Source organism: Balaenoptera acutorostrata, chromosome 13, assembly GCF_949987535.1.
Source record: "Balaenoptera acutorostrata chromosome 13, mBalAcu1.1, whole genome shotgun sequence".
NCBI classification, from domain to species: Eukaryota; Metazoa; Chordata; class Mammalia; order Artiodactyla; family Balaenopteridae; genus Balaenoptera; species Balaenoptera acutorostrata.
The window spans coordinates 41,898,127-41,918,644 of record NC_080076.1 but is presented as its reverse complement, the minus strand read 5'-3'; the positions used below and the strand labels follow the sequence as shown (position 1 = coordinate 41,918,644).

At 41.7% G+C, this 20,518-nt stretch overlaps 1 protein-coding gene across 2 annotated transcripts in view; it reads right to left on the bottom strand.

Moving 5' to 3' along the window:
• RPRD1A (regulation of nuclear pre-mRNA domain containing 1A) overlaps positions 1-5,630 on the bottom strand; it is a 72,568-nt gene extending 66,938 nt beyond the window's left edge. For both annotated transcript variants that reach the window (XM_007167085.3, XM_057527205.1), the window contains exon 1: positions 5,345-5,630. In XM_007167085.3, coding sequence (XP_007167147.1) covers positions 5,345-5,495 — 151 coding nt within the window. In that variant the 5' untranslated portion in view covers positions 5,496-5,630. The remainder of the gene's footprint in view (positions 1-5,344) is intronic.
• Between the last annotated feature and the right edge of the window lie 14,888 nt (positions 5,631-20,518).

The window sequence follows — 20,518 nt, the reverse complement described above, 5'->3', positions numbered from 1 at the left end:
TGGTACATTCATGGATGATATTTCTACAGCAATTAATGCAACATATAATTTAATTAGTGGTCTAATTTATAATTTAGCCCACTACTGAGAAGTTCAGAGTTTAAAACAATCACCTTCAAAAGACAGTATTAAGAAAGTGAAAAGACAACCCAATGAATGGGAGAAAATATTTGCAAGTCATGGATCTGATAACAGACTTGTATGTAAAATACATAAAGATATATGTATAGCTGATTCACTTTGTTATAAAGCAGAAACTAACACACCATTGTAAAGCAATTAAACTTCAATAAAGATGTAAAAATAAATTTTAAAAAATAAAAATAAAAATTTAAAAAATAAAATAAAATAAAATACATAAAGAACACTTAATAATAAAAGACAACTAATAAGAACCTGTTGTATAAAAAAAAATTCTAAAATTAAAAAAAAAGACAATGCAATTTTAAAATGGGCAAGGATCTGAATAGACAGTTCTCCAAAGATGACATACAAATGGCCAATAAGCACATGAAAATATGCTCAACATCATTAGTCATGAGGGAAACACAAATCAAAACCACAAGACACTTTACACCCAACAGGGTGGCTATAATCAAAAAGACAGATGATAATAATAAGTGTTGTTAAAGATGTGAAGAAATTGGACCCCATACACTGCAGGCAGGAATGCATAATGATGCAGTCACTATGGAAAACAGTCTGGCAACTCCCCAAAACGTTCAATGTAGAGTTCATATATGACCTAGCAATTCTATTCCTAGGTATATATCCAAGAAAAATTAAAACACATCCACACAAAAACTTGTACACAAATGTCCATAGCAGTATTGTTCATAATAGCCAAAAAGTGGAATCAACTCAAATGTCTATCAACTGATGAATGGATAAATGCATACAATGGATTATTATTTGGCCATAAAAAGGGATGAAGTACTAAATACATGCTACAACAAGAATGAGCCTAGAGGACGTTATCCTAACCAAAGGAAGCCTAGTCACAAAAGACTATATATCATATGATTCCATTTAAGGCAAATCTATAGAAACAAAGTAAATTAGTGGTTGCCTAGAGGTGGGGAAGCGGGAATGATGGCTAAAAGGCATGGGTTATGAAAATGTTCTAAAATTTATTGTGGTGATGGTTTTACAACTATATGATATACTAAAAACCAAATGGGTGAATTGTATGGTATCTTAATTATAACTCAATAGAGCTGTTACAAAACAACAAAATGGTCACTTATGTTTTTGGTTACATTCTATTGCATTTATCAGGGAAATTATAGCTACTTTGGTCTTCATAAGGGCCATGGGGTATATCCCTCCAAAAAGAAATTATCTTTCTTTAAAGGAGACAAAAATAAGAAAAGTAGACAAAGGGGAAATCTTCACAACTGCATGATTACCATAACTGATGTATCATTTTACCTACTCATTCTCATATTTTGAGCAGTAATTTTTCCTACCAATGTCACATTTTTGTCTTCTTTAAATACTTCAAGAAACTAAAGAATGCCTAGCTTAATACAAAATTTTCAACTAATTTTCCTTAGTTTATTTCTTGACATTTCAAATTTGATCAATTCCTTTCAAAAATACTTACTTTGCAGAGATAATGTGAGGAGTCAAGATATCACAGTAAGGTGTCTAAAACAATGCCTTGTACTCCGTAAATTACTGTCATTATCATTATGCTAAAGGAAACAGAGGATCCTAAAGTTGATGAGCAAAACTGCAGAGAATGGGGAAGACATAATGGCTACACCCTACAAAGGCACAATCATGTGTCAAGGAAAGGAAACCCTTGGCAGAAAAGCCCACACCACACTGAGAACTGCAGCAGCAGCAGCAGCAGCAGCAGAAGCATGATCATCACCTCCACTATTACCACCATTTCTATCATCACCATCATCACCCAACACTACTCTCCTCCTAAAGCAGCTGTTTATGTGCCTTTAATTCTTTCTGTTTATGAAACGTTTAAACATATGAAAGCATCCCCCAACACAGCTAATAGAACATCTTATCATTTTTCATTTGTTTCAAAAAATGTTTCATATATATGTACTATAAGTTAACACAGATCCATTTTCATTCCCTCTCTTCCTTATGGTAGCCACTATCTTGGACTATCGTGTTAATCATTTCTATGCATGTTCTAGCTACAGATATCTGTAAACAATATAGAGTATTGTTTTGCATGTTTTCAAACTTTCACTATATAGCATATTGGTCTGCACCTTGCTTTCTTAGCCCAACATTCATGTCATGTTGTTTCATGCAGCTCTAGTCATTCACAAAAACTGTTGGACAGTATTATATTATACTGTATGAAAGACAAAATATATTTGTCCATACTCTAACTAATGAGATGTTTAAAGTGTTTGTCTAATTTTGTTATTAAGAGGCTACAATAAACATAATTTCTTGAGTTTCCAGGATATATTCATGGAACTGGTAGGCCAAAGGACATATACCTTCAACTTCATTAGAGGTTGCTAAGTTCATCTCCTTTTTTACACTACAATCAGCAGTGTCAGAGAGTTGTTTCCTGTCATCCTCACCAATCCTTGGTACTGTCACATCTTTTTTTCTTTTTTTTTTTTTGGCTGTACCCCACGGGATCTTACTTCTCCAACCAGAAATCGAACTGGGGCCCCAGGCAGTGAAAATGCCGGGTCCTAACCACTGGACTGCCAGGGCATTTCCTATCATAATTTTAATTTTGCAAACGAAAGGGTCTAAAGTGGTACTTCATTGATTTATTTTTTCTTGATTAGTAAGATTGAGTATCATTTATTGGCCTTTCAGGTGTTTCCGCTTATGTAAAATGCCTTTAACAGTATGGCCATTTTCCTACTGATTTGTGGTAGTTCTTAAGAACAATCTGGGTACCAATCCTTATGCTCTTTCTCCCCTCCCCACCCCACCCCCAAATATAAACCTGTTGCTGATTTTCATATCTAGTAAGGTAGAAAAGCAAAGACAATTTCTGCCTTCTCAAAGTTCACAGCTATTTGCCAGACATTTATATCTGTGTTTCTCAAACCTTTTCGGCCACTCACAGGTGAATTCCTCCATGAGAGCCAATACACATACACTTACATATGAAGTGAAAAACAGGGCTCTACATCAACTTCTTCTAAGGCAGGGGTCCCCAACTGCTGCCACAGACTGGTACTGGTCCAGGGCATGTTAGGAACTGGGCTGCACAGCAGGAGGTGAGCAGTGGGCAAGTGAGCGAAGTTTCATCTGTATTTACAGCCGCTCCCCATCACTCGCATTACCACCTGAGCTCCACCTCCTGTCAGATCAGCAGCAGCATTAAATTCTCATAGGAGCATGAACCCTACTGTGAACTGCGCATACTAGGGATCTAGGTTGCATGCTTCTTATGAGAATCTAATGCCTGATGATCTGAGGTGGAGCTGAGGCAGTGATGCTAGTGCTGGGGAGCGGCTGCAAATACAGATTATCCTTAGCAGAGAGGTTTGACTGCACAGAGACCATAATAAATCAATTGCTTGCAGACTCATATCAAAACCCTATCAGTGAGTGGCAAGTGACAATTAAGCTGCATCTTACGGAGTAGACTGGACATAAGCAACACACTTAGGGTATCACTGTCTCCCATCACCCCCAGATGGGAGAATCTAGTTGCAGGAAAACAAGCTCAGGGCTCCCACTGATTCTGCATTATAGTGAGTTGTACAATTATTTCATTATGTATTACAACGTAATAATAATAGAAATAAAGTGCACAATAAATGTAATGCTCTTGAATCATGCCCAAACCATCCCGCTCCCCCCCCAGGTCCGTGAAAAAACTGTCTTCCATGAAACCAGTCTCTGGTGTCAAAAAGGTTGGGGACCACTGTTCTAAGGGATTAACCACAAGCAAATACACAAGAAAATATACAGAATGTCTCCATTCTATATAGCCAATGCCACATTCTGGCTCTGATATTAATACATCATGTGGCTTTCATATGGATCAGTACACAAGCATCTACTTATTAACGGCTTGTTAAAACAATTAATAAATAACCATTATATCAGGTACATCAGGATGTCTGAAACAACAATTAAGAGTGCCCATTCTCTTTATCCAATGAAATAAGAATTAAGGTACAAATTCAGACTAAGCAAATGAAATATTTTAATTTTCAGTCGTACCATCATACAATCAGTTCTTACAGATAAATCTGCTCTGCAGGGCTTCCCTGGTTGCGCAGTGGTTGAGAATCTGCCTGCTAATGCAGGAAACACGGGTTCGAGCCCTGGTCTGGGAAGATCCCACATGCCGTGGAGCAAATAGGCCCGTGAGCCACAACTACTGAGCCTGCGCGTCTGGAGCCTGTGCTCCGCAACAAGAGAGGCCACAATAGTGAGAGGCCCGCGCACCGCGATGAAGAGTGGCCCCCACTTGCCACAACTGGAGAAAGACCTAGCACAGAAACGAAGACCCAACATAGCAATCAATCAATCAATCAATCACTAAAGAAATCTTAAAAAAAAAAAATTTGCTTATATTTAAAAAAAAAAAAAAAAAAATCTGCTCTGCAGTAGTGAAATGATTCTTCTAGATATTTTAGTGACAGCAGACTACAGCTGAAAAAAAGTTAACTTTATTTACAGGAGCACTATAGAATGCTTTGTAAAATAAAGACGCTGCCCTAGAGGCATCTAATCATAGAGCAAGAAAGGACCTTGGATCAACTTAATCTAATTCCCTCATTTTCAGGTGAGGCACTTGCAATCCAGAAATTAAGAAATCTCCCTAATCCATCTCCTCTAAAATCTACAAATTCAGAGTTCTTTCCATTGCATCACGCATCTTATTTTACACTCCCCAGCTCTATAACCATGATTCCCCTTAATTTTACAAGTTTGAGTTGATGTGTTACAGAAATAATGGAAGTATCTCCCCATACCAATCTTTCCCCTCCTCTATCCTCCATTATACGGTACCCAACGAAAACACCTGACTGCCTAAATTTCTGACTGTAATTAGGTGCGGAGTGCAGAGCCCCTGGCTACCGTTTCCGCGTTAAACCAATAGAAATGTTAATCCTTTATACAATACCTTCTTCAACAACACCTACTAAACGTCGACTTTGCAGGAAGCGCAGTACACGCCGCTCCTCCTGGCCCGCAGACCACCGACGCCAGGGAGCCCGGGGCGCTGGGGAGGCGGGGTGCGGGGCAGCCGGGAGTTGGGGTCCCTAGGGGAGTGGGGATCCCAAGGAGGGGGGTGGTCCCGGGGATGCCAGGGAACTGGCCAGGTGGCGGGGAGCGGCGGGGAGCGGCGGGGAGAGGCCGAGAGGCGCGGCCGACTCACCTTTCCGCAGCTCCCGCTCCCACACGGTGACGATGGGCCGCGAGTGTTTGCGGTGGTGGATGAGCCACAGGGACAGGGTCTGCACGCTCTGCTGCGAGTTGCTCAACTCCGACAGCTTCTTCTCCAGCGCCGCCTCAGAGAAGGCGGACATCCCTCCGATACCGCGCTCACGCCGTCCCACGCGGTGGGGCTGAAGGGGAGGAGAGTTTCGCCGCCCTCGCCGCGGCCTCGCCCCCTCACCCCACCCTTCCCCACGCCCTCACCACCGCTGCCGCCACATCCAAGATCGGCCGCAAACCAGCAAGATGGCGTCCAGCCGGCAGTGACGTCACGGCCTACCCACGCCCCGCCCACCGAACAGGCTCAGCCGAGGCCGAGCGGAAGGGGCGGGGAAGAGACGCGCGCTGGAGAGGCGGTCGGGGGGCGTGCCCCCGGGTCTGGGCCGGAGGCGGGGCGGGGTTTGCCAGGCTTAGGACCCTCCTCCTGGGAGAAACTATCTTTACCAAGGGGAAATTAAAAATCCTTTGAACACCAGCGTGTTTGCACAAGGCGCCAATTGCTAGTTGTGTGGTCCAGCTCAGTAACAGTGAAGAGTTGGGACTTTCTTCAAGTAAATGGCTAAATCAATTGTGATACTTCATCTTACCGAATACATGCAGCAGTTTAAAAGATTCATAAATCCAATGGTGGATTGGTTTTTTTTTTTAAGTTGCAAAAAAAAAAGTACAGTATAACGTTTGTTTTATAAAATATATATTTTATAAGAATTCATAAGTATGTAAATAAGAGAGGATAAGAATTGGTGCCCTTAAGCTGTGTCTGAATTGTTTTCATTTTTTACAAGAACATATATTACATAGTTAAAAATTAATTTCAGAAATCTCATAATTAATTCAGCACATTTGGACATAGCACTTGTCTTAACTATGATAATTCACAAAAGAAACAGAAGACAGATACTGTCATATTCTAAATATTAATACAAGAAACTTCAAGAAAGGTATATAAGAAACCACAGGAATTCCTAAGCCATCTTTTGGGAAACACTGTTCAAGAACTTTGCACAAGGTAGACATCAAATATGCCTATTTATTTGTTTGTTTGATTATAAGTATAGCTTCTCTTTCCCATTTTTAATGTCACTACAGCTTGAGGTTCAGAGATACCTCAAGAGGTGAGGTAACTCTCCTTCCTCTTCCTCTCACTACAATATCAATTCCTATCTCTACATTCTTCTCTTTCCCTCATTTTACAACCTTTTCTTTATCCAATCTGCTTAGTCTAGTTCTAAGCCTTAACTTAGTCCAACTTTAACCTGTCTCCCAATACCTAACAGTATCTTCAACACTATTCCCTGAGCCCTGCAGCCACCAAAATTGCTTCATATCTTCTCCCAAATTGTCTTCACCTGAGATTCCAGCTCTTCCCACTCCCTGCTTCTCTATGTTAAGTCTACCTTAACTTTATTTTTTTAATTAATTTATTTTATTTTTGGATGCGTTGGGTCTCTGTTGCTGTGTGCGGGCTTTCTCTAGTTGCAGCAAGTGGAGACTACTCTCCGTTGTGGTGCACGGGCTTCTCACTGTGGTGGCCTCTCTCTGTTTCAGAGCATGGGCTCCAGGTGCATGGGCCCCAGCAGCTGTGGTGCACGGGCTTCAGTAGTTATGGCACACAGGCTTCAGCAGTTGTGGCACACAGGCTCCATAGTTGTGGCGCACGGGCCCAGCCACTCCACGGCATGTGGAATCCTCCTGGACCAGGGCTCAAGCCCGTGTCCCCTGCATTGGCAAGCGGATTCTTAACCACTGCGCCACCAGGGAAGTCCCAAGTCTACCTTAACTTTAAAAGACCACCTTAAATTCTACCTTCTTTTCTTTCCCAACCAGTCCAATACATGTGAGAATTTCCTTTCTATGTCATTAACTGACTTGAATGACTTATTTAGTACTTACACCACTAGTCTATGTTATTTATAATTATACATATCTACATATATGTCACTAAGCAAAATCTAGCTGGGGAGAGAATATATATAATTCATATGTCCACTTTATTGGGAACAGGTGCCCGGGTGGACAGCAGCAGGGTAAGGGAACCCAGGAGAACTGCTCTGCCACGTGGCTCACAGTTTCAGGCTTTATGGTAACAGGGTTAGTTTCCGGGTTGTCTCTGGCCAATCATTCTGACTCAGGGTCCTTCCTAATGGTTCACGCATCACTCAGCCAAGATGGATTCCAGCAAGAAGGCCTCAAATTTAGAACAATGCATTTTTTTCCATAAACTATCTTTGGCTTTCTTGGAATGGCCGCCAAGTAACAAGAAGATATGCCCCTTCAACTTAAAAAAGGAAGACTGTCACGAGAAGACACTGTAGACCAATATCACTTATGAATATGTGGCATACAAGGAATACAAAATCCTTAACAAAATACTAGCAAACCAAATCCAGCATCATATTAAAAGATTATACATGAAGACCAAGTGGGATTTATCCCAAGAATGCATGGGTGGTTCAAATACAAAAATCAATCAATATAACACAGCATATAAATAGAATGAAGAAGAAACACATGATCATCTCAATTAGTGGGGGAAAAAAAGCATATGACAAAATCCAGCATCCTTATATGATAAGAAAAAAAAAACCCTCACCAAAGTAGGAATATTTTTATTCTCAACATAATAAAGAACATGTATGGAAAAACCTACAGCTAACACTATATTTAATGGTGAAAGACTGAAAGCTTTCCCCCTAAGATCAGGAAAGACAAGGATACCTACTTTTGCCCCTTCTTTTCAACATTATACTGGAAATTCTAGCCATAGAAATTAGGCAAGGAAAAAGAAATACATGGTATCGAAATTGGAAAAGAGCTGGTAAATGTATATCTTTTTGCAGAAGATATGATCTTATATATAGAAAATTGTATATATAAGGAATCCATAAAAAATAATTAGAGCTAATAAACTAATTCAGCAAAATTACAGGATACCAGATGAACACACAAAAATCAGTTGTATTTCTATACACCAGCAATGAAAAATTTGAAAATTAATTTAGGAAAACAGTCCCATGTATAGTAACATCAAAAATAATAAAATACCTAGGAATACATTTAACCAAGAGGATTTTCAGGGTATACACTGAAAATTATAAAATACTGTTGAAAGAAATTAAAGACCTAAATAAGTAGAAAGACAAATCTTATTTATGGATAGGAAGACATACTGTTAATATGGAAATACTACCCAAAGCAATTTTCAGGTTCAGTGCAATTCATTAAAATCCCAATGGTCTTTTGTGCAGAAATAGAAAAGCTGATCCTAAAATTCATATGGAATTGCAAGGGACACTGAATGACCAAAACAATCTTGAAAAAGGAAAGCAAAGTTGGAGAGCTCACAGTTTCTGATTTCAAAACTTCCTACAAAGCTACAATAATAAAAACAGTGTAGCATGTTATTAAGCCATAAAAATGAATGAAATAGTAATGCATGCTAGAAGATAGATGAACCTCAAAAACATTATGCTAAGTGAAAGAAGCCAGACACAAAAGATCACATATTTATGATTCCATTTATATGTAAATATCCGGAATAGGTAAATCCAGAGACAGAAAGTGGTTGCTAGGGTGCATGGGGGGTGGGGGATGCGAGTGAGTGTTTAATGTGGATTTTCTTTTGGGGTGATAAAAATGTTTTGGAACTAGACAGAAGTGGTGGCTGCAACACACTGCAGATGTACTAAATACCATTAAATTGTACGTTTTCAAATGGTTAATTCTATGTAATTAAGATGTTAATTCTATGCATCTTATTTCAGTACAAAAAAGAAAAAAAAGGAAACCTAATAGAAATAATTAAGTTTATTTCACATTCTCCACATTGTAATGGACCCAAAACTGCTATGAGAGCCCTTATGTTTACCAAACTTAGGATAAAAGAAAACTTACAAGCTAAAAAAGTTCAGTCTTTCTAAGTTAAATTTTGTGTAAGTTATTTTTTTTACATTAAAAATTTTTTAATTTTTAAGTATAAGTGATTTACAATATTATATTAGTTTCAGATGTACAGCATAGTGACTCAGCATTTTTGCAGATTATACTCCATTATAAGTTATTAGAAGATGATAGCTATAATTCCCTGTGCTATGTATAAGTAAGTCATTAATATACATATGTTTCTTTTTTTAATATTTATTTATTTATTTATTTTGGCTGCACTGGGTCTTTGTTGCTGCTTACAGGATCTTTGTTGCGACATGTGGGCTTCTTAGTTGTGGCATGCGAACGCTTGGTTGCGGCCTGCATACGGGATCTAGTTCCCTGACCAGGGATCGAACCTGGGCCCCCTGCATTGGGAGAACGGAGCCTTACCCACTGGACCACAAGCGAAGTCCCTACATATGTTTCAATAATGTATTTCTCCAGTTAAAAAAAAGCATACTAATGTTCATATAGAAAGACTGTACTATAACAGTCTACAAAAGATTTTACTTACAGATTTCCATGTTTAAATGTTCTTGCAACTGATAGCGTGTGTAATACATTTTATGAACTAAATTAAAGACTATGGAGTTTTTTTCAATGCTCTTAGGATAATTATGAATTAATCCTCAATAGAGTATACTACTCTCCTCTATTCTGATAACGGTACTAAATATAATAAATTAGGGAAAGCTGTTTAGTCTTGCTACCAAAAGGTATGCATGGCCATTGTCCTCACCAGTCACCTAATCAGCTTCTACATAATCTTAGACCAGGAGTTTTAGATTATGAAGAAGATCAGAGAACAATTTCAATAGAAAGGACCTTAGCAAGTGCTGTTATCAAGTTACATGACAGTAAAATTCCAAGGTACTGAGCCCCAGATTCAAGTCTCTCAATTAGATGGACACAAGTCATCATCAATTCATTGTGTTCTGGTTGTCTCTTGGAGCATAACAAACCACCCTAAAAGAGCGACTTCAAACAATAACAACCATTTTATTTTGCTCAAAAATCTGGGAATTGGGCTTCCCTGGCGGCACAGTGGTTAAGAATCCACCTGCCAATGCAGGGGACATGGGTTTGAGCCCTGGTCCGGGAAGATCCCACATGCCGCGGAGCAACGAAGCCCGTGCGCCACAACTACTGAGCCTGTGCTCTAGAGCCCGCAAGCCGCAACTACTGAGCCCGCACACCACAACTACTGAAGCCTGCGCACCTAGAGACCATGCTCTGCAACAAGAGAAGCCACTGCAATGAGAAGCCTGTGCACCGCAATGAAGAGTAGCCACTGCTCACTGCAACTAGAGGAAGCCCGCGCGCAACAGCGAAGACCCAACGCAGCCAAAAATAAATAAATAAAATAAATAAATTTATTTAAAAATCTGGGAAATTAACTGAGCTCAGCTAGGCAGTTAGCATTTAGAGTCTCATATGAGGTCACAGCCAGATTGTGGCTAGTGTCATCTCAAATGCTTCTTCACTCATGTTTGGTGCCTGGGCTGGGAAGACTCAAACAACTGGGAGTTGAAAAAGCTAGGACCCTCAGACCCATCTCTTCTCCCCTCCCCTTCCGTGTCATCCCCTCCCCTCCCCTTTCTTTCCTTCCCCTCTCATCTCTCCCCCTCCTCCCCCTCCCATTCTTCTTCTCCTTCTTCTTTTTCTTCTTCTTCTTCTTTTTCTCCTCCTCCTCCTCCTCCTTCTTCTTCTTTTCCTCATTTCTCTCTCTCCTCCCCTCCTTCCCTCCCTCTCATCTTCACATGATCTCTCCACATGGCAGCCCCAGGATAAGCAGATTCCTTAGAGAACTGCAGAAGTCTCCTAGAGTGAGTGCCCCAGGGACAACTGGAAGTCATACAACATTGCTTCTATCTTATTCTATTAGACAAGATAGTCAAAGCCCACCCCAGTTCATGGGTGTAGGGACATAGTCCCCACCTCTTGATGGAAGGAGTGCCAACAACTCACAGACATGTTTTGGAACCACCACACTGGAAGACTGTTACAGGCAAAGACCTTCATCTGAGGAGTCTTAGGAATCCGCAGAAGTAGAAAACTCCAGATAGGAGAAACATCCACCCAAGCTCTTCAGATCAAGTTAAAAACTGCATGAAGTAAACAGCTCCTACTCAAGACCCACAGAACTAGACCCAAATACCAAGAACCACAGATTATGATGCTTTAATATGTATGCTCTTGTTCTTTATTTTTCTAGTTATTTTTCTTCTTCTCTTTTGGTTTAAGACTCTGGGTACTTCTTGACCACAATACTTGTAAGGCCCCATTCTTAATGTTGCTCTTTTTATCTTCAGTTAGTCCTTGGTATAAGTCTAATACCTAATGAGATTTTTCTTGTGATTTAGCTAAAACATATAATAAAACTAACTGTTGGGTTTGCAGCCACTTTCCTTTGAGTGCTACCCAGTTCCCTGTAGTATCTTTCCCTTGTAAAAAATCAGTTAATTCCCTGGTTAATTAGATTCAATTCTAACAACTATTTTTTTTTTGTTTTTGGCTGCACCTTGTGGCTTGCAGAATGTAAGTTCCCCAACCAGGGACTGAACCCATGCCCCCTGCAGTGGAAGTGCAGAGTCCTAACCAGTGGGCCGCCAGGGAATGCCACACTAACAACTTTTTATATGGCTTACACCACAACAGTCAAGACATTCAAAAGTCTAAAATCCCTATCATTTCACACCTAGGAAGGGATGTTTCTGTCTCCACCAAAAAGTAGGACGGGGGATGCTATGTGTTAGTGTAGGGAAGCAACAGGAAAGGTAAATGAATACCACCAGTCATAGAACCCCTCTCTCAAAACTTCATAAGCTTGGATAGGCAGTGATCAAAATAGAGTTGCTCTAGATATAACATTGACCCCTCAAGGTGGCATATATGTTATCTTAAAAGAAAAATGTACTTACATTCCTACAGACTTCTCTGGAATCTTTAATAGTACCAAAATGTTTCAGGAAACAAGAAATTAGGTCAGGTACTTTGGCTGATTTTCCCATATATGTAGATACTGCCATGCAGCCATTGTCACCTCAGATGATTCAACAGCTCATCTTCTAACAAAATATGAAGTACTGACTTTAATTCAACAACAGATAGTGTCTCCTAAACAACCTTTTGATGAATGGAATCTTGACAGTGGATCTGAATTTCACAGAATAAAATATCCTGCAGGCTGACTTCATCCGCCCTTGATTAAAACAGGGAACTGAGAGAGGAACCAAGATGGCGGAGTAGAAGGACGTGCTCTCACTCCCTCTTGCAAGAACACCAGAATCACAACTAGCTGCTGGACAATCATCAACAGGAAGACACTGGAACTCACCAAAAAAGATACCCCACATCCAAAGACAAAGGAGAAGCCACAATGAGATGGTAGGAGGGGTGCAATCACAGTAAACTCAAATCCCATAACTGCTAGGTGGGTGACTCACAGACTGGAGAACACTTATACCACAGAAGTCCACCCACTGGAGTGAAGGTTCTGAGCACCATGTCAGGCTTCCCAACCTGGGGGTCCGGCAACAGGAGGAGGAATTCCTAGAGAATCAGACTTTGAAGCTTAGTGGGATTTGATTGCAGGATTTTGACAGGACTGGGGGAAACAGAGACTCCACTCTTGGAGGGCACACACAAAGTAGTGCACGCATCGGGACCCAGGGGAAGGAGCAGTGACCCCAGAGGAGACTGAACCAGACCTACCTGTTAGTGTTGGAGGGTCTCCTGCAGACACTGGGGGTGGCTGTGCTTCACCGTGGGGACAAGGACACTGGCAGCAGAAGTTCTGGGAAGTACTCCTTAGCGTGAGCCATCCCAGAGTCTGCCATTAGCCCCACCAAACAGACCAGGTAGGCTCCAGTGTTGGGTCACCTGAGGCCAAACAACCAACAGAGAGGGAACCCAGCCCCACCCATCAGCAGTCAAGCGGATTAAAGTTTTACTGAGCTCTGCCTACCAGAGCAACAGTCAGCTCTACCCACCACCAGTCCCTCCTATCAGGAAACTTACACAAGCCTCTTAGATAGCCTCATCCACCAGAGGGCAGACAGCAGAAGCAAGAAGAACTACAATCCTGGAGAGAAGATGGCAGAAGAGTAAGACGCGGAGATCACCTTCCTTCCCACAGATACAGTAGAAATACATCTACACGTGGAACTCCTCCTACAGAACACCCACTGAACGCTGGCAGAAAACGTCCGACCTCCAAAAAGGCAAGAAACTCCCCCCGTACTTGGGTAGGGCAAAAGAAAAAAGAAATAACAGAGACAAAAGAATAGGGACGGCACCTGCACCAGTGGGAGGGAGCCGTGAAGGAGGAAAGGTTTCCACGCACTAGGAGCCCCTTCGCGGGCGGAGACTGCGGGGGGCGGAGGGGGGAAGCTTCAGAGCCACGGAGGAGAGCGCAGCCACAGAGGTGCGGAGGGCAAAGCGGAGAGATTCCCGCACAGAGGCTCGGCGCTGAGCAGCACTCACCAGCCCGAGAGGCTTGTCTGCTCAGCCGCCGAGGCGGGCGGGGCTGGGAGCTGAGGCTCGGGCTTCGGTCGGATCGCAGGGAGAGGACTGGGGTTGGCGGCGTGGACACAACCTGAAGGGGTTAGCGCACCACAGCTAGCCGGGAGGGAGTCCGGGGAAAAAGTCTGCAGCTGCCGAAGAGGCAAGAGACTTTTTCTTCCCTCTTTGTTTCCTGGTGCGCGAGGAGAGGGGATTCAGAGCGCCGCCTAAACGAGGTCCGGAGAAGGGCGCGAGCCGCGGCTATCAGCGCAGACCCCACAGCAACAGGGGCGCAGAGGAAAAATCGGAGAGACTCCCGCACAGAGGCACGGCGCCAAGCAGCGCTCACCAGCCCGAGAGGCTTGTCTGCTCACCCGCCGGGGCGGGCGGGGCTAGGAGCTGAGGCTCAGCTTCGGTTGGATCGCAGGGAGAGGACTGGGGCTGGCAGCGTGAACACAGCCTGAAGGGGTTGGCGCACCACAGCTAGCTGGGAGGGAGACCGGGAAAAGGTCTGCAGCTGCCGAAGAGGCAAGAGACTTTTTCTTGCCTCTTTGTTTCGCGGCGCGCAAGGAGAGGGGATTCAGAGCGCTGCCTAAACGAACTCCAGAGAAGGGCGCGAGCCGCGGCGATCAGCGCAGACCCCAGAGACGGGCGTGAGACGCTGGGGCTGCTGCTGCCGCCTCCAAAAAGCCTGTGTGCGAGCACAGGTCACTCTCCACACCGCCCCTCCCGGTAGCCTGTGCCGCCCGCCACTGCCAGGGTCCCATGATCCGGGGACAGCTTCCCCGGGAGAACGCACTGCGTGCCTCAGGCTGCTGCAACGTCACGCCGGCCTCTGACGCCGCAGGCTCGCCCCGCCTTCTCTGTACCCCTCCCTCCCCGCGGCCTGGGTGAGCCAGAGCCCCCGAAGCAGCTGCTCCTTTAACCCCGTCCTGTCTGGGCGGGGAATAGATGCCCTCAGGCGACCTACACGCAGAGGCGGGTCCAAACCCAAAGCTGAACCCCAGGAGCTGTGCGAACAGGGAAGAGAAGGGGAAATCTCTCCCAGCAGCCTCAGAAGCAGCGGATTAAAGCTCCACAAACAACGTGATGTGCCTGCATCTGCTGAATACCTGAATAGACAACGAATCATCCCAAGTTCAGGAGGGGGACTCTGGGAGCAGGAGATATTAATTTTTCCCCTTTTCCTTTTTTTTGTGAGTGTATATGTATATGCTTCTGGGTGAGATTTTGTCTGTATAGCTTTGCTTTACAATAGCTTTATTTTACTTCACTATATTATAGCCTCTTTCTTTCTTTCTTTCTATTTTTTCTCCCTTTTACTCTGAGCCGTGTGGACGAAAGGCTCTCGGTGCTCCAGCCAGGCATCAGGGCCGTGCCTCTGAGGTGGGAGAGCCAACTTCAGGACACTGGTCCACAAGAGACCTCCCAGCTCCACGTAATACCAAACGGCAAAAATCTCTCAGAGATCTCCATCTCAACATCAAGACCCAGCTTCACTCAACGACCAGCAAGCTACAGTGCTGGACACCCTATGCCAAACAACTAGCAAGACAGGAACACAGCCCCATCCATTAGCAGAGAGGCTGCCTAAGATCATAATAAGGCCACAGACACCCCAAAATACACCACCAGACGTGGACGTGCCCACCAGAAAGACAAGATCCAGCCTCATCCACCAGAGCTCAGGCACTAGTTCCCTCCACCAGGAAGCCTACACAACCCACTGAACCAACCTTAGCCACTGGGGACAGATACCAAAAACAACGGGAACTACGAACCTGCAGCCTGAGAAAAGGAGACCCCAAACACAGTAAGATAAGCAAAATGAGATGACAGAAAAACACACAGCAGATGAAGGAGCAGGGTCAAAATGCACCAGACTTAACAAATGAAGAGGAAATAGGAAGTCTACCTGAAAAAGAATTCAGAATAATGATAGTACGGATGATCCAAAATCTTGGAAATAGAATAGACAAAATGCAAGAAACATTTAACAAGGACGTAGAAGAACTAAAGAGGAACCAAGCAATGATGAAAAACACAATAAATGAAATTAAAAATACTCTAGATGGGATCAATAGCAGAATAACTGAGGCAGAAGAAAGGATAAGTGACCTGGAAGATAAAATGGTGGAAATAACTACTACAGAGCAGGATAAAGAAAAAAGAATGAAAAGAACTGAGGACAGTCTCAGGGACCTCTGGGACAACATTAAACGCACCAACATTCGAATTATAGGGGTCCCAGAAGAAGAAGAGAAAAAGAAAGGGACTGAGAAAATATTTGAAGAGATTATAGTTGAAAACTTCCCTAATATGGGAAAGGAAATAGTTAATCAAGTCCTGGAAGCACAGAGAGTCCCATACAGGATAAACCCAAGGAGGAACACGCCAAGACACATATTAATCAAACTGTCAAAAATTAAATATAAGGAAAACATATTAAAGGCAGCAAGGGAAAAACAACAAATAACACACAAGGGAATCCCCATAAGGTTAACATCTGATCTCTCAGCAGAAACTCTGCAAGCCAGAAGGGAGTGGCAGGATATATTTAAAGTGATGAAGGAGAAAAACCTACAACCAAGATTACTCTACCCAGCAAGGATCTCATTCAGATTTGATGGAGAAATTAAAACCTTTACAGACAAGCAAAAGCTGAGAGAGTTCAGCACCACCAAACCAGCTTTACAACAAATGCTAAAGGAACTTCTCTAGGCAAGAAACACAAGAGAAGGAAAACACCTACAATAACAAACCCAAAACATTTAAGAAAATGAGAATAGGAACATACATATCGATAATTACCTTGAATGTAAATGGATTAAATGCTCCCACCAAAAGACACAGGCTGGCTGAATGGATACAAAAACAAGACCCATATATATGCTGTCTACAAGAGACCCACTTCAGACCTAGAGACACATACCAACTGAAAGTGAGGGGATGGAAAAAGATATTCCATGCAAATGGAAATCAAAAGAAAGCTGGAGTAGCAATTCTCATATCAGACAAAATAGACTTTAAAATAAAGACTATTACAAGAGACAAAGAAGGACACTATATAATGATCAAGGGATCGATTCAAGAGGAAGGTATAACAATTGTAAATATTTATGCACCCAACATAGGAGCACCTCAATACATAAGGCAAATACTAACAGCCATGTTAGTGGACTGATGTTCCCCATGAAAGGGGAAATTGACAGCAACACAATCATAGTAGGGGACTTTAACACCCCACTTTCACCAATGGACAGATCATCCAAAATGAAAATAAATAAGGAAACACAAGCTTTAAATGATACATTAAACAATATGGACTTAATTGATATTTATAGGACATTCCACCCAAAAACAACAGAATACACATTTTTCTCAAGTGCTCATGGAACATTCTCCAGGATAGATCATATCTTGGGTCACAAATCAAGCCTTGGTAAATTTAAGAAAATTGAAATCGTTTCAAGTATCTTTTCCGACCACAACGCTATGAGACTAGATATCAATTACAGGAAAAGATCTGTAAAAAATACAAACACATGGAGGCTACACAATACATTACTTAATAACGAAGTGATTACTGAAGAAATCAAAGGGGAAATCAAAAAATACCTAGAAACAAATGACAATGGAGATACGACAACCCAAAACCTATGGGACGCAGCAAAAGCAGTGCTAAGAGGGAAGTTTATAGCAATACAAGCCTACCTCAAGAAACAGGAAACATCTCGAATAAACAACCTAACCTTGCACCTAAAGCAATTAGAGAAAGAAGAACAAAAAAACCCCAAAGCCAGCAGAAGGAAAGAAATTATAAACATCAGGTCAGAAATAAATGAAAAAGAAATGAAGGAAACAATAGCAAAAATCAATGAAACTAAAAGCTGGTTCTTTGAGAAGATAAACAAAATTGATAAACCATTAGCCAGACTCATCAAGAGAAAAAGGGAGAAGACTCAGATCAATAGAATTAGAAATGAAAAAGGAGAAGTAACCACTGACACTGCAGAAATACAAAAGATCATGAGAGATTACTACAAGCAACTCTATGCCAATAAAATGGACAACCTGGAAGAAATGGACAGATTCTTAGAAATGCACAAACTGCTGAGACTGAACCAGGAAGAAGTAGAAAATATGAACACACCAATCACAAGCACTGAAATTGAAACTGTGATTAAAAACCTTCCAACAAACAAAAGCCCAGGACCAGATGGCTTCACAGGTGAATTCTATCAAACATTTAGAGAAGAGCTAACACCTATCCTTCTCAAACTCTTCCAAAATATTGCAGAGGGAGGAACACTCCCAAACTCATTCTACGAGGCCACCATCACCCTGATACCAAAACCAGACAAAGATGTCACAAAGAAAGAAAACTACAGGCCAATATCACTGATGAACATAGATGCAAAAATCCTCAACAAAATACTAGCAAACAGAATCCAACAGCACATTAAAAGAATCATACACCATGATCAAGTGGGGTTTATCCCAGGAATGCAAGGATTCTTCAATATACGCAAATCAATCAACGTGATACACCATATTAACAAATTGAAGGAGAAAAACCATATGATCATCTCAATAGATGCAGAGAAAGCTTTCGACAAAATTCAACACCCATTTATGATAAAAGCCCTGCAGAAAGTAGGCATAGAGGGAACTTTCCTCAACATAATAAAGGCCAGATATGACAAACCCACAGCCAACATTGTCCCCAATGGTGAAAAACTGAAACCATTTCCACTAAGATCAGGAACAAGACAAGGTTGCCCACTCTCACCACTATTATTCAACATAGTTTTGGAAGTGTTAGCCACAGCAATCAGAGAAGACAAAGAAATAAAAGGAATCCAAATCGGAAAAGAAGAAGTAAAGCTGTCACTATTTGCAGATGACATGATATTATACATAGAGATTCCTAAAGATGCTACCAGAAAACTCCTAGAGATAATCAATGAATTTGGTAAAGTAGCAGGATACAAAATTAATGCACAGAAATCTCTTGCATTTCTATACACTAATGACGAAAAATCTGAAAGTGAAATTAAGAAAACACTCCCATTTACCATTGCAACAAAAAGAATAAAATATCTAGGAATAAACCTACCTAAGGAGACAAAAGACCTGTATGCAGAAAATTATAAGACACTGATGAAAGAAATTAAAGACGATACAAATAGATGGAGAGATATACCATGTTCCTGGATTGGAAGAATCAACATTGTGAAAATCACTCTACTACCCAAAGCAATCTACAGATTCAATGCAATCCCTATCAAACTACCACTGGCATTTTTCACAGAACTAGAACAAAAAATTTCACAATTTGTATGGAAACACAAAAGACCCCGAATAGCCAAAGCAATCTTGAGAACGAAAAATGGAGCTGGGGGAATCAGGCTCCCTGACTTCAGACTATATTACAAGGCTTCAGTAATCAAGACAGTTTGGTACTGGCATAAAAACAGAAATATAGATCAATGGAACAGGATAGAAAGCCCAGAGATAAACCCACACACATATGGTCACCTTATCTTTGATAAAGGAGGCAAGCATATACAGTGGAGAAAAGACAGCCTCTTCAATAAGTGGTGCTGGGAAAATTGGACAGGAACATGTAAAAGTATGAAATTAGAACACTCCCTGACACCATGCACAAAAATAAACTCAAAATGGATTAAAGACCTAAGTGTAAGGGCAGACACTATCAAACTCTTAGAGGAAAACATAGGCAGAACACTCTATGACATACATCACAGCAAGATTCTTTTTGACCCAGCTCCCAGAGAAATGGAAATAAGAACACAAATAAACAAATGGGACCTAATGAAACTTAAAAGCTTTTGCACAGCAAAGGAAACCATAAACAAGACCAAAAGACAACCATCAGAATGGGAGAAAATATTTGCAAATGAAGCAACTGACAAAGGATTAATCTCCAAGATTTACAAGCAGCTCATGCAGCTCAATAACAAAAAAACAAACAACCCAATCCAAAAATGGGCAGAAGACCTAAATAGACATTTCTCCAAAGAAGATATACAGATGGCCTACAGATACATGAAAGAATGCTCAACATCATTAATCATTAGAGAAATGCAAATCAAAACTACAATGAGATATCATCTCACACCGCTCAGAATGGCCATCATCAAAAAATCTAGAAACAATAAATGCTGGAGAGGGTGTGGAGGAAAGGGAACACTCTTGCACTGTTGGTGGGAATGTAAATTGATACAGCCACTATGGAGAACAGTATGGAGGTTCCTTAAAAAACTACAAATAGAACTACCATACGACCCAGCAATCCCAATACTGGGCATATACCCTGAGAAAACCATAATTCAAAAAGAGTCATGTACCAAAATGTTCATTGCAGCTCTATTTACAATAGCCAGGACATGGAAGCAACCTAAATGTCCATCGACAGATGAATGGATAAAGAAGATGTGGCACATATATACAATGGAATATTACTCAGCCATAAAAAGAAATGAAATGGAGGTATTTGTAATGAGGTGGATGGAGTTAGAGTCTGTCATACAGAGTGAAGTAAGACAGAAAGAGAAAAACAAATACAGTATGCTAACACATATATACGGAATCTAAGGGAAAAAAAAAAAAAGGCCACGAAGAACCTAGTGGCAAGACGGGAATAAAGACACAGACCTAC